At 34.5% G+C, this 15,831-nt stretch overlaps 1 protein-coding gene across 5 annotated transcripts in view; it reads right to left on the bottom strand.

Annotated features, from left to right (window-relative positions):
• The window catches only part of ANKIB1 (ankyrin repeat and IBR domain containing 1), a 140,066-nt gene that overhangs the window by 37,054 nt on the left and 87,181 nt on the right, over positions 1–15,831 (bottom strand). For all 5 annotated transcript variants that reach the window (XM_074272252.1, XM_074272249.1, XM_074272250.1 and 2 more), the window contains 2 exons: positions 12,580–12,724; positions 8,347–8,513 (listed from right to left, as the gene is read on the bottom strand). In XM_074272252.1, the coding sequence (XP_074128353.1) occupies positions 8,347–8,513; positions 12,580–12,724 (312 nt within the window). The remainder of the gene's footprint in view (positions 1–8,346; positions 8,514–12,579; positions 12,725–15,831) is intronic.

A 15,831-nucleotide genomic window follows, 5' to 3' on the forward strand; every position in this document is an offset into this window, starting at 1 on the left:
TTCTTTTGCATTTTATTAATATAACAGTTACTTAATAATTACTTAAAAATTAAATGAGCCTCTAACTTATTTTATAGAATTTTAAACTAAGAAAACAGATAAAATGGGTACTAATCAGTTTAATGTCATTAAGGTCTTGCTTTTAAAGCTGGATATATGTTTGAGTATGGAATATACAAAATGAAATATGAAATATGAATTTTATATGAATATTATCCCTAAAATATATTGTATATTTGTAGGTTCAAAAAAGGGGAGGGAATAGTGTGCTAGGCTTCTGGAACTCTGAATGCACAATCATCCTGACCTCAAGCATCAGAAGATTTCTATTTATAAAATGGTAGATTACACAGCACATGTATAAACCTGTATCAAATTGTAGACCATCTTTGGAAGAGGGAAGGGGCGAAAAAAATATTTGGAACTCAAATGGTAGGTCATATAGTCAGAAAAATAGTATAGGATGATGCAAAAGCTCCATCATTTTATTATCTTTCATTTTTTCCCTATGGGAATATAGCTCTCATTTTCTATTCTATTTCTGTTCAGCATCGATAATGATAGCCAAAACTATTTTCATAATAATATAATAAAGTCAAACCACTTTTAATATTAATAATCAAGATTATTCTAATTTCTCATATGGTAAATGAAAAAGTTTGAGAATCAATGGATTAACACTCAATAAATACTTGTTTACTGACTTATGACAAAGTCAAGGGATAAAATGTATTCATTTTAGAAATTTAATTTACAATAACTTTTGCTAGAATATAAATTTAAGTCGATTCATATTAGCATATACTATACTAAAAGATACACCACAGCAGAAGAACTAGAAGAAGTTACTAGATGGTGCTTTTGTCTTTAATAAGGGATAAAATCATATTTGGATGAAAGAATGGTTTTAAGATAAATTTTTTTATGATTTATTAGCAATAAATATTGATTTGTATACTTACTTTATACCTATATACACATGATCATGTTTATTTCTTGGGATGAAAAGAGGTCATGAGTGGGAAAAGTTTAAGAAGCCTTGATTTAGAGAATAACAGACAAATGTGGATATCAACAATGAACAGTAAATTATTTTTACCACATGCAAATTTAGTATAGGATTAAAGGATTGTATGAACACCAATATGAACAACAGAAATAATATTCTGATATAAATAAGGAAAAACATTTAAAAGAATTGAAATTTCTAGAATAGTTTCTTAAAAAATGCTTTTTTGGGTCAAAAGGCCCAGGCTTCTCTAAAGATATGAGCAGCACAAGGACAAATTCAGGTCTTTTCTCAGTCTAGCCAGAATAAAAAACTCTCTTGCTGTATAAGATCACTAGGAATATCACTGAATCAGTCAGGTGGCTTCTTCCTTTATTATAGGTGCATGTAATATATCAATAATACATTTATATATTTCTAGTCTCCACTTTTCATCTGCTGCCCAGCCTGGTTTCACTTCCAGAAAAAAAGGTGCACTCCCAGGTTTAGTTTAGTTCATCTCTAAGCTCACTAAGCTTCTGCTCAAGTCCTGACAGATTCCATCTTTCCTGTGACTGGAGAATGGAGACCCAAATTCCTCCCAGTGCTGCCTTTTCAGAAGGACAAAGCCTGGGTCTCCAGTTGTAGTCCTGACAGGTTTAAATTTTGTGGAATCAGATGTCTGTGCCAGGCACTACTCGGAATCCTGTCCTTTCTATACTGTCTACTTTCCTTCCTCTTTTTGTATGTTGTCTTCCTCTTTAGATAGTAAGCTATTTTGGGGGAGAGTAAAGTTCTTTATTTTTTCTATCTCCATAGGAGATAGGAATGGAGGAATTTGGCATGTCATAAACACTTAAGAAATGTTTGTTGGTTTGGACTGGGTGTACATAATATGACACATCTGGGTGAAATAATACTTAGTAGTAGTAAATTGAGTACATAAAAAGGATTATAAAAGAAAAGAATACCTTGAATTCTGGGAAAAAAGCAAGAAGGAAACACGCTGCCACTGATTATAACAAAGTATCTTTTGGGTGAGGAGAAACGCTCTATTCCAGTTAACTCCCCTTACCATACTTTGGAGCTTCCCCAAAGATCTTTGGGGAATGGAGGAAAGGGGAAGATATACCCTTCTTTGTATCCCCAATTTTTTTTAGCATAGTGCCTGATATAGTGGGCACTTAGTTTATGTTTACTGATTCTGAGTATATCAAGATGAAATGATCAGGAGGATGCAGAGAAAATCTAGAAATAGTATCTTTTAAGGAGCAACAGAAGAAACTGGCAAAGTTTGGACCAGTGAAGACACTAATTGATAAAAGCAGATGATCTCAAGTCCATTAGCATTCTCTGGATTTCTTTGATTTTTGTATTGAGGGTTAGGAGAGTGTTGAGAAGACAACAGCTAAATGAACTGACTTATGAAATAAATCATAAACTCTCTATAAGTATTCAAAAGAAGGCAAAACTAACAGGGTTGTTGTATATAAGACTCTTGTATTGGGTATGAAATTGGAATCAGTTGGTTCTAAAATGCAAAATAAGAAAACTAATTTGATAGGTGTAGTAGCTCTATCAAAGAATATGTTAGCATAGGTAACTGGTACTGAATGGAAGAATTAGAAAAAAAGTGACTAGGAAATCTATTCAAATCTAAACTTGAAGTAAGAACTCAAAATTGATTTTAATTCTATTTTAAAGGTTTAGTCAAGCTAGATTCAATATTCCCCAGTAAATTTTATTGAAGTAACCTCAATTCATTCACAAATCTATTCTCATGATTCAGGTAAGTTCAGGTCACTGGTTTCACAATTCTAGTATAGTAACTTGTCTCACTTCATCCATCACCTACATTTTAAAGAAACCAGCCTAGCTTTTTATCTAATTGATTGTTCTTTGTTCTTGAAGAGAACCAGAATGACATCACTATGTTAGAGTTGAGTCAGACTAATATGAGCTCAGAATGTGCTGCCACAAGTTGGACATAAATGGTCTCTACTAGAATTTAGGGTGGCTTCTCTAACTCTCTGCATCTCACATTTCTTTTGAGCTAATTCAATTCTGCTTTCCTCATAGAGCACAGTACCTTCTCTGATGAGGGCACACTCTCTGGGCAGTCCCGTGCCAGCATCTCCTATGTCAAACAAGTGATCCTAAAGTTCTTGAGATCTTGAAAGCATACTTATATTGCTTTTTCTGACCATCTTGTAAGCACTAGCCAGTCAGTTCTCCATAATTTTTTTTTTTTTTTTTAAGCAAGCATATATTTAGCATCCAATTCCTTTGTGAACTGAATCTCCACCCTAGTACTGGCTGCCTTGGTAACTTCAACTACTAGCCACTTAATTCAAATTCAAGTTAATCCAGTTAAAATCATTAGAGATTACATCCAAGTCTGGAGTAATCCTGGAGTTAGTATTACTCTGCAATGTCACAAAGGAAGTAAAGGGGATGAACAGAAATTGTTGTGTCCTACTTTCCAGAGCCCCCAAGTTGGGGTGACAAAATGTAACATTGCTTTCTAAAGCCCCCACATCAAGGTGATTAAAATATTCTTTCCTAGTGGAGAAGTGATGACATGGGACTCCTGAGGATGGTGGAAAAATGAAGTCCATTTATTTCAAGGACTTCTCCCTTTATATAATGTAACAAAAACAACACTGTGCCCATGGGACCATATAAACAACTTGCAATTGTATGGAATTTGCCACCTGCTATCACTCTGCTTCAATCTCAACACAGGTTGTCACAGCTCCCTGACTTTTCTCAGGAAGACCGAGAGCCCTTAGAGGAGATGGGGAGCCAAAGCAGACATTGTCAGCAGGTTCCCTCTGGGCTGAAGGGTCTAATAACTTACTCAGAGTTTCCCCACTGACTGTGATCTTCTACAAGAAATGACTATTAATCCACATCCCTCATTAAAATGTCTACCAAGTAGTAGGGTCAAGAAGTGATGTTATCTTGTTAATTTTTATAAAGGACTGTGGGACCTTACTAAAGTCTTTTGTCATGAGAAACTATTAAGCCCACATTCTGTTACCATTAGCCTAACGAATAAAGTGATTATGCTTGAAATCCTGTCTTGGTTAAGCTTTAATTTTTGGCTATAGTTCTGTGTCAAAGAATAAAGGTCCTAAAAAAAAGAGAGGTAGGAGACTTTGGTGTGGTGGTGAAGGAATTGCCTTTTAGAAAGAACTAGACTGATTTTGAATGATCTTCCCAGAGCTTTTCAAATATAGTTTTGAGAAACAGTAACTGTTGCTATCTGGTACAAAAGTTATTGTCTTTGGAAAACTTATTTTTGTTCTTTTTTAGAAATATACAAAACCATTAATTTGTAAAGATGTTATAGTTCCATTGTACATAAAAACTGATATCACTGTGACCTACTATACTTTGTCTATAATCTATACTATGTCTGTAATCAAAGACATTTTGTTGAAATTCAAGAATTAAGTGGGGGAAAAAATCTTTGCAACAAATTTATCTTTAATAGAAAAATTTGTTGCAAAGATTTTTCCCCCCACTTAATTTTCCCTTCTAATCTTAGGAAAACTGGATTTGTTTAAACAAATTTTGTTTGTTTAATCGTTTCATGTAATTAAAATTGTCCATTTTGTCATCAACCCTTTGTTTGGTCATGAATTATTTTCCTACCCATAATCTGAGGATGGACTTTCTCTAATTTTATATGCCATGACTTCTTATACATAGGTTATATATAACATCCTTTTGAAGCTTATCTTGGTGTAAGATATGAAATGAAGATCTGAACATAATTTCTGCCACAATGGTGTCAATTTTTCCCCAGAATTTTTTTATTTTTATTTTTTAAAACAAATGAGTGAATCCTGTAGCTGGAATCTTTAAATTAATAGAAAACTAAGCAAAGTTCTGTTTGCTTCTGTATGTTGAATACCTTATCTTGTTCCACTGATTGATGCATTTTTTTTTTAACTTGCACCAAATTGTTTTGAGAATTATTGCTTTTTAGTAGAGTTTAAGATTTAGTTTTAGTTTTAAGTTTAGTTTTTCCTCCTTCCCACTTTTGGCCTTTAGATTTTTTTTTTTTTTTAACTCTTGAGCCTTTAAACGAAATTTTGTTATTTTTTCTAGTTTTTACAAAATAATTGGTATGGCATTAAATTAAATTAATTAATTTAATTATCATTGTGATTTTTCTAATATTAGCTCACTCAATCTATGAGAAATTAATATTTGTTCAATAATTTAAGTCTGTCTTTACTTCCATAAAAAAAGGGTTTCATAGTTGTATTTATATAGTTCTTGTGTATATCTTATAGATGGTAGATTCCCAAATATTTTAAATGGAATCTCTCTATCTCTTCCTGCAGGTTTAAACTGACATGTATAAATACCAAGATGATAAAGTCTTATTATTTTCAGATATAAAAGGAACTGATTCAAATATTTAAGCATAAAGGTCATTCATTAATAAATGGTAAAAACATGAACAGGCAGTTCAAATCCAAGCTAGAGCAAATGAGAATCCAAGTCACATCAGTAAGACTTAGGTAAAGCTGATTTTAAAAAAAGGAGGGCTGCTGGAAAACCTGTATGACAACCATTCTGGACAGCAACTTAGAACTTGTAACCACCCCCTCTCCCCCCAAAAAAATTAATCAAAAAAATGCATGTTCTTTGAACAAACTATACCACTGCTAGGTTTATTCCCCAAAGATATTGCTGACATGTAAAAGATCCCATATATACAAAGTACTTATAACAGCTCTTTCAGTGATCGCAAGAAACTGGTAATTAACCACATAGGGAGATGGTTTAAAAATTGTAGAATGTCCACTGTAGTATAAGAAATGAGAAAAAAAATGACTTAAAAAAGACAAAGAAAAACTTGTCACTTCTTCACCCCCCCCCCCCAATTCCTTCATTGCTCACTTGAGAGTTTACTTTAGCATTTTCTGGATTTGATTCACTAACATTTTTATGAAAACTTTCTTCCTTTTTCTGGATAAAAGTAAAAATGAGGTTACTAATAAAATAAAGAACTCTTGAAGAAAGTTAAAACATGAGAATAAAGGATTGATTATATTAGATTGTAAGCTGCTTGAAGGCAGGAACTAATATTTGAATTTATTCCCTCTACCTTGCCTCACTGCTCCTCCAGCAGTAATACAACTGCTAGGTGCTAAATATACATGGTGAATAAATTACAAAGTGCTTCATAGCTTACATTTTGCTCAAAATTTCTGCAAATGCGCTTTCCCTCTGCTAACTGAATGACTGGAGAAAGCACTTATAAAAATAAGTTACCATTTTAAAGAAGTAACTGTAACCAGCTCAACAAACAAAGTACTGTGATTCTGGGAAAGAAGAGTTTTCTTGTGACTCATCTGCTGGAATTATCCTCAGAAGATCATAATCCAGAACTACATAATTATCAATTAAATCCATTCAAATGTTCCCACTAAACATTTGATATTCAACTTTACATAGATAGCAACTAGGTAACATTTTTAAACAAATAAAACTCAGAACTTATAGCTGTGCATAGAGACACCTTATATGTGTATATGTACGCCTTATATGTGTACACACAAACCCACCATCATACTTTCATAATTGACTCTAATTGTAACAAAAGGGTTTTTGAAGTTTTTTTTGGAAAATATTCTTTATCTAAAATTATTCAGGCCCAGAGACACTTAACAGGTTATATTTTATTAACAACAACAAAAAAAAAATCCTAAAATTTGAATAATCTAGCTTAATTAGAATGCCACCTCAAATTCTTTAATTCAGAAGAAAATTTATAACAGGAAACAGAATTGAATCTCATGCATATTAGCTTCATTAACATTATGATATATCTCACCAGCAGAAATAGGATACTATACCCTGAAAACTGGTGAAGAGTTAGCAAAATTGGTTAACTGTAGACCAGATTATGCGTTTAGTTCTATAAAGGACTTTCAGGACTTTGGGGTTAAGTCACTTCCTATCTTTGTTCTGAAGTGAAAAGTTAAAATATTTATTTCTTACTTCATAGCAGCCAGGGGGTGCCAGAGTGTACAGAGAGCTGGGCCTGGAGTAAGGAAGACTTTCCTGACTTCAAATCTGGCCACTGGGAAAGACATTAAACCCTATCTGCCTCAGTTTCCTCATCTGTAAAATAAGCTAGAGAAGACATGGCAAACCACTACAGTGCCTCTGCTGAGAAAACTACAAATGAGGTCAGAGTCAGACAAAAGGGGAAGGAACTATGATAATGGCATCCTTATGTTTTCTCCTTTACTCTCTCCAGACTCATCACTTTTCCAGTCTCTTGATTTTTCTCACAGTATTCTCCTTAAGCCTTTTCAATCCTTTATTTTACCTATGCATTCCGTATGGGCTTTTAAGTTACAAACTATGACAGCAAATTCATCCTTATTGAATTTAAGTAGAGACACTTACTTGTCTTCATTCTGGCCCAGAGCCTAGCTCATATGCACTTTATAAATATTTATTGAATGACAACTCAATCAGTGATTATAAAAAATATAGCACCCCACTACTACTGTCTTCTCATGTCATTTTACAATCCCCCAAATTCACTCTCTATCCCCAAACCAAAACCATCTCTGAAAAAGATTAAATGATGTCTACCTTTTATATTTTGCAAAAATCATAACAAAAAATCTAATTTCTCATTGCTATTCTACCCTATCCTATATCTGATTTGGCAACATATAAGGAGGCAACAGTATCATCTTTCATGAATCTCCTATCTGGATACTTAATGCTATATACACTGGTTGCATGGCGAAATACACCTTTAAGTTATAAATATGATATACTTTGCAAAAAAGGTTTGGTTTTGTTTTTTTTTTTTTCATACCTATTGGGTTTAGAAATCTAATCAATTTCTAGATTGTAACTAAAAGCTAAGTGTAATGCATCTGGGGTCCATTTATACAATCCCAGTGTACTCTAGAAAGGAGCAGAAGCAGTAAGAGCAAGTCTAAAGTTCTTCAGATAAGTTTCATTGCCCTTCTGGAGCCTGATAGCAGGGAAACACAGGGAAACAAATATAGTAAGGTTCAGGATTATAATCTGTAATCACCATCAGTACCCTTTTTTTTTTTTTTGGAGATTATATGGTTGGTAAAATCTTTATCCATGATACATATTTTGTAGATAATTCTGATAAACATAAAATATTCCTTCTTTTTTTTGTTTTCAGTTCAACAAATATTTATTAAACTTAGTACTTAAAAAAATTCATAAATATAAAATGTTAAGAGCTTAATCCAAGTGTTAGAATATGATGGCCAGACAAAATTTTATTAAAATCTATATTTTTGCATGATAACAGACTAATATATTCTACTAACCAGCAGAAGAGATGTCCTTTTCCACAATCAACAGCAGGAGCACTCAGCAATGGGAAACTGAGTGAGTCAGAACCAGATGTATTTGACCCCTGCTTTGTTAGTCTGACAGCTCTCTCACAGCCTGGTGTAGGACACCATTTAATTGCAGGATTATTTTCAACAAAGGCCTGAGTGAAAGAAAATAACACAGAAAATCATTTTCATTTGTAAGAATCAACTCTAAATCTTTAAATGTATGTGCTTTTGTGATAAAAGCTGTCGAATGACACAAAACCAGATGTTTGAAATAAAATTAAAATAACACTGCCAGGTATTTTTTTAAAAGGAAAAAATTATAATCAACTTAACTACTATGGTTTATCATTTAAATATAAAATTATTTCTTTTACCAAAAGACCAAGTGATGATAAACATAAACTATATTTAATTAAGATACAGTTTAATGTGAGAACTTGCTTAAATAAAGCTGATCTCATCGATTTAATATAAAGAACACTTTTAACTGTTATTATTGCCCAACTCATTGTATTTTTATATCCAAGCAAAAAATTCACTTACTTTTCTAAACAGGATCCATTTTTAAAATTGTTCTGCTACTGGTCCACATGCTATGAATTTAAAATATGGATCATGTAGAGAACAGAATTCTGTTCAAATAAAATAACATTTGTTTACAAAATATTTTTTTCTTACAACACCTTATAGTGTAAATATTATTCTTACTTTCCAAATGAGGAAACTAAAGTTAAGAGATAAAAGTGTCTTGTCCAAGGTCAGAGTTGGGACACTAAAAAAAATTAGTTTTATGAAAGATGATGCCTGCCATCTGCTCTAAATTAACTTCTACAGTCAGACCAAGAACACCAAGCTGTTAAGTTAGTGATCACTGAGGTATAAAAATGGAAAATCCTCTTAACTTTTCTTTCCACTAACAGAGTTGTACCCTCCACCTGCACTGGGCACAGAACTCATTGTGTGTACTCTCAATCACCCCACAAAACCCAGGTTACTTTGCAGCTTCTTGTGCTGAGGATATTGTAGAAGAATGTGCTGGGGGCCAGGAGGTCAGACTCCCCTTTCTCCAGCAGAGTCCCTAAGTCTCAAGGGATGATAACAGTGCCCTCCTCCCCAGAGACACAATGAGCCTGGTTCAGTGCACAGAGCCCAGGCCCAGAAGGCTGATCACAGGATGAAGAATTTTCTAGCCTAAACAAAGTTCCAAGATAGCCCTCAGGCCTGGGCAAGCCCTTTTGCTTCAGTGATAAGGATGGCAGGAAAAGTTAGCTAGGTGCTATCTCTATAACCACTGACTAGAACAATACAAGTGAGATCATTGACTAAAGACTAATAAAACTAGCAGACTTCTGGGAAAATGAACCTCTACAAGTACTAGCAAAGATTATCTCCAATTTCTGCAATAAAATATCTTGTTTGTAAATGGTTATTTGCATGTTCTTTCTTCTATGAAACTAAGCTCTCTGAAGGCAGAGGCTGTTTTTGCCTTTCTTTCTATTCCCAGTACTCAGCACAGTTCCTGGCATGTAGAGGAACTCTATAAAGGTTTGTTGACTTATCTTGACATGCACTTCACTCAAATTTCCAAATGTCCCTCTGCCAACAAACTCCTTCCTGTTCTTTATTGCAATTACCAGTTTTTCATTTCTCAAATTTCAGTATGTGGCTCTTTACTCTTTCTTTTCACTTCTGCCCTTGCCTTTATATTTGGAGACTTTAATAAACATGATGTTATAATGTCTCTCAGAGAATCTTCACCACCATTTTGGTTCTTATCTCCACAATTCTATCACCTCTGTTTTCATTCTACTTTAGCAGCATAAAGGGAAGATCAGATCCTTGCTTCAACTATCAATAGTAACAATTCTACCTTTGTGATCAAGAGTTCTGAAATTCTTCTAACTACTATCATCTATCTTTCAACGTCTCTCAGATTGACTTCTATACCTACTTGTTGCTCTCTGACCCTATGGTTGACTTGTACTACCCCCACACAAATCTCTTGCCATCTAATCCTATTCCCAGTAATGCCCTGTCAAATCTTAGGCCCATGTCACTCTCTTATTCTATGATCCAACTCATATACATCAAAATACTGCAGGAATAAAATTATATATCCATGCTAAGTAGGTTATTACAATTATTTAATCTCAACAAGTCCCTGACTAAACTTCTCAAAAATCTTTAGTGATCACCCAAGGCCCTCAGAACTAAATAAGGACTTCTCTGTTTAGCAGTCAAAGCCCTCTACAATATGACTCTTGCTTATCTTTCTAATCTTATTTCTTTACTTCTTTGTTCTCTCTCCTAGTCAAATTGCACACATGTTCAGCTATATGATCCTTTCATCACTCCTCCTCCCCAGAGTCAGAATTTATTCTTAATTCCATTCCACATCCTAACCTCTTGGCTTTCTTCAAATCATAGCTCTATTCTTAACTATTAATAGAGTAGATTTATAAGCTGCTTGAGAGAAGGAACTAACTTTGATTGAATTCACTCTTTCTAACCTGACCCATGGCTCCCTCCAGTATATTAGACAGGTATTAGGTGCTAAGTATGTGTTGAATAAATTTATAAGATATATTTCCACAAATAACTGACATAATTTATTCAAAATTTCTGAAAATAGTGCTCTTTCCCGCTATTTAAAAAAATGACCAGAGAAATCATCTATAGTAATAAATTATCATTTTTAAAAAGTTACGGTAATCAGTTTTTAATGATCTTACAAAATATGGGTAATTTCACACCTGATTTTACTTTTTTAATGTATTTTTTATTTCTTTATGTTAATGCCACATCCTCTAGTAATATCAGATAAAGATTATTTCATTCACATGTGACTGGCAAAAAATAAGATACATAATAGATGATTAAGAAATTGATTAGAAAGAGAAAATGGATAGTTGTGATCTCCTCAGGGTATCCACTCTGACTATCATAGATCTAATCTCTCTTTTCCACATGAATCTTCCATATTACTGACCAAGTGATACTCGTAAATTCTAGGTTTCCTCACAAGCCTTGCTTCACAAGTTGAAGAAGCTCCAGTAGCCCCCATTATACTTCTAGGTTCAAATACAAATTCCTCTGCTAGCCATTTAAAGCCCTTCACCATTTGACTTTCCAGACTTTGCCCACATCACCCCCTTTTATGGATCTGATTTCCAGCCAAAAAGGGACTCATACATAATACTCCACCTCCAAGCTCTGAACCTTTTAAAATGTTGCCCTCCATGCTTAGAATCAAAATCCTTTACTTCAAAGCAGGGCTAAAACTCCTTCCCCACCACAAAAATTCCTTGTATATGTTTTGAATCTACTTAACATACATAAATGTCATTTTACTCGACAGAATATAAATGACTTGAGGACAGTGCCTGACATATAGGAGGTACTTAATAAATGCTTGTTGAATGAGTCACTGCTATGGAAACTACAAGGAATTTGGTCAATTAATGGATTAAAAAAAAAAAGATGATGAGACCAACAGTATATTATAGCCACAAATACTAATCATGAATTGTGTGAAAAAAAGAATGATGTCCAGAACTAGGCAGAGTGACCATGTCAGGAGTCCTGTATTAGTTCTGGATATCTCATTATAAGAAGGATTGTGATGAGTTTAAGGTGTCATACATGAAAGTGAAAAACCTCAAGATTGACTACTTCAGAGAATTGAGTATGTGTACCTACTGGAGCTACAGGAAAGAGGAACAGAATATAAGGTCTGACTAAGGTCAGAGAAAACATAAAGAGGATTCTTGGTCAAATTTGGAGGGGATTGCATCACATGCCTGAGAACACTTTCAGCTTGACTCTGACTTCATTTTCCATTAGTAGTCTATCTCGGTTTGACTCCAAGGAACAACATGCTCCACCCAAAGAGAAAGTGCTCCCCAATATGTCTCAGGGTTTGATCTCTACACCTTCTCAGGTCATCCTCAGTTGCCTCTCCCCTTTAACTGGAAGGCAAGAGAATGAAGTACTAAACTCCTCCTTAAACCCTTCTTTATAAAGGGACTCCCAAACTTCCAGGGAAATCCACTTGTCAGCAGCAGCTCTGTAGGCCTTCATTTTGCACAAAAACCTAAGCCCACTGTTAAGTGCCTCTGATGGCTTGTTTGTGCGCATGCGCACGCATTAGCTTTTAGGCTCCTTGAGGGCCAGGACTCTGTGTCTGTGTGTGTATAAAAATTATCTTAATTAATTTACCTTAATATCAAATTGTAGGTATCGTTTGTCCATTTCTTTGGAAACCACACTTTCGATGACATCCACTGGTACCAGCTGGAAACAATCATAGGCTGGACAGAAAATGTTATGGGCTTCACCTTCTTGAATTTTCAGATTCAAAAACCTATCAAAGTTTTGAATTAAATTGTTAGAAAAACAGAAGAAAGGACTGAAAGTAATTTTGAATCTAGTTTCATAACCATGTTTCTTTGGGAGACACATGCTATCAATTTTTCTTTATTATAAACAATGATGTAATAGTGAAGGCATAAAAAGAATTAAGATATATAAATTGCAGAATGTTAAGTGAAATACAATTATAAATGATTACATATTCTATTGTTCTACAGTATTCTTTCCATTTTTATAAAAAAAAAAGTTGCCATTTAAAATGTAATATTAAAGAATTACATTATAGTTGGATTGCAGATATATTAATTCAACTTCCAAATAAGTACCTTTAATAAATAAAGGGGAATAGTGGTGAATATAATACAAAGCTGAGAAGTAATCCAAATTCTTTACTGAATTGTCCTTTTAAAAATATTCATTTAAATTCTCCTAGCTACTTCCAAAACGTAGTAATATGCCCTAAGGGATTGTGGAAGATAGAAAACCCTGATTTCAATGTTTCTTAGTTGGAATAAGAGTTTGCATTCAAGGAAGCATTTTCTAATTGTGCATAGTAGCAATGGAGTATGTACAGAGGAACCAATGTCCTTGCCCTTTCTCTAAAATGTGTCAGCATTGAGAACAGTGCTTAGCACATTAAAGGTGCTTAATGAATGTTTACTGCTTGACTGCTCTTCTACTAGGGTTTATAAACTCAGGAAGTACTACATGAATTTAGGTAAGATAAACATTCTTTGCTTCCTCCTTCCCCCCCCCCCCATAAAAGTACAATGACTAAGCTCAATAAAGTTAAGCAGAGGGGTTTGCAGTCTTGCATATATTAAGATCTTGTGCCTCTTTATGCCATGTAAAACAGGTCTCTTAAAAAAAAATCTATTGCCACAATATTTTGATTCTGGACAAAGCAGAACTAAATAAGTCATTTTTATGGTGGGTTATAGCTTTGCATGCTATTCAGATTGTTCATCATTCTATACTCAAAGAGGACCAATAACATTATGATGTTGGTCAGAGTACAGTCCGTCGTCCGTGAATGAACTGCTCATTCAGTTTATTATGAACTTGGAAGGCTCTACTACAGGTTGAGTACAAATAGTCCATTTGAACATTTGGGATGGAGATGTCTCTATATCTGAGCACTTTGGTACTGTGGTAACTCTGTGTGGTTCACAGAGCGCCGTGCCTTATTTGAGGTGGGCACATCATGTTGGACAGTCCTGTGCCAGCATCTCTTATTTTTCATAACTGATATTAAAGTTCTTCAGAATGACCTTGATAGAGTCCTAGTACAGCATCTTCTGACTTCTTGTGAGCACAGGTCTTGTATGAGTTCTCTGGAAAAAAGTCTTTTAAGTTTGACATTTGGACCATATGGCCAGCCCATTGGAATTGAGCTCTGCAGCAGTTTGTATACTCGGCAATTCAGCTTGAGAAAGGATTTCAATGTACAGTACCTTCCTGCCAGGTGATCTCCAGAATCTATATAAGAATTCAAATGGAAGCAGATCAATTTTCTGGCATGGCACTGGTAGATTATGCAGGTTTCACAGGCATATAACAATGAAGTCAGTACAGTAGGTTTGTATATCTTCAGTTGGGTAGGCAATCTAATATTTCTTCTCTCTCATTTTCCTGAGCTAGCGGTGACAATGTATATACAAACCTCATTATCTATGTAGATATCCCTGGAAAATATATTGAAAAGGTTAAGTAAACTTATCCATAGCATTCAAATGTCTCTATTAGTCATAAGCAATGGTTCCACATATGGATGGTGTGGTTCTGGTTGATGAAGAATCTTTGTTTTCTTGCTCTTATTGTCAGGCCAAAATTAGCATAAGTATCAGACAGATGATTCAAGTTCAAATGCATCCCAGTCTCTGAAATTCCACACACCACTGGTATATGGAATGTGAGCACACATGAAAGAACAGTTCTTGTGAGAGAACTCTGGCAGGTATTACATTAGTGGTCCTGAATGAAACAAGGCTTGTGAAAGATGGCCATCTTACTGAAATTGGAGGTGGATATACACTTTTCTGGAATGGCTGCTATGATGAGGAACTCTGTGTAGCTGGTGAAAGTTTTGAAAACAAACTAATCTATTCAAAAAGCTTGCACACCACCCAAAAAGAGCAAATAACAAACTTATGACAATATAATTGTCATAGGAAGGTGCCATGTCATCATTATCAGTATATATTCTCCCACCTTAATAAACCATGATGAGGTCAAAGAAAAATTTTATGAAGACCTAGAGACTCTCATCATCAATGTGCCAAAAGAAGACAATCTTGCAGTTCTAAATGATTTTAATGCCATAGTATACACAGATGATCAAAGATGGAAGAGAGTCTTGGAGAGGAAACAGCAAGTCACTTTCTATGGAATATGTATGTGTCATATGCCCTCCCCACCACCAACACTCATGCAAACACAAAATGTTAAGTATGCATCTTAGTGCCATTTAACAGATTACATCATGGTAAGGAGAAGAGACATGAAGGACATAAGAGGAAGAAAATTTATGGTGGAAAGTGATCAAAAAGCAGAGACTTCAAGGCAAGACAATGTCAGAGCACTTCATCATCAACCTAATAAAGTGTTTCTTCATGCATACTTTATTGTTAAGCTGGAGGGAAAGCTAAGTCAGCACAGAGTTGGCAAAAGAAGAGCAGAAAAGGAAAGAGGCTTTCAGAGATTTGGTGTACAACACTGCATTTACTCATCTTGGCCAGAGCACTCACAAACTTCAGTTCTGGTTTGACAAAGGTGATAAGGAAATTCAGAAGGGACTTCTGCTTAAGGAGGAAAAAAAAAAAAACAACCCAACAATTCTACCAGGGTTTACCAGCAGGAAGTTGGGTTAGTCTCTAAGATAACATTTAACTCCACCAAAAGTAAAGTGTAAAGAAAACTTAGAGATACATACAGATATGTAAATAAGAAGGCAGACAGATTCAGTTTTACAGCGATACCAATAATCCAAAGCACTATTTATGGGCCAAAGATCTCTGATGCATCTTGACTATTCAATGTTGATGAAACCACACTGATCAGAGATAGACATGATCCTGGAGAAACTGTTTCAACACTTTC

The sequence above is a fragment of the Sminthopsis crassicaudata genome, chromosome 5 (assembly GCF_048593235.1).
Source record: "Sminthopsis crassicaudata isolate SCR6 chromosome 5, ASM4859323v1, whole genome shotgun sequence".
Taxonomy (NCBI): Eukaryota; Metazoa; Chordata; class Mammalia; order Dasyuromorphia; family Dasyuridae; genus Sminthopsis; species Sminthopsis crassicaudata.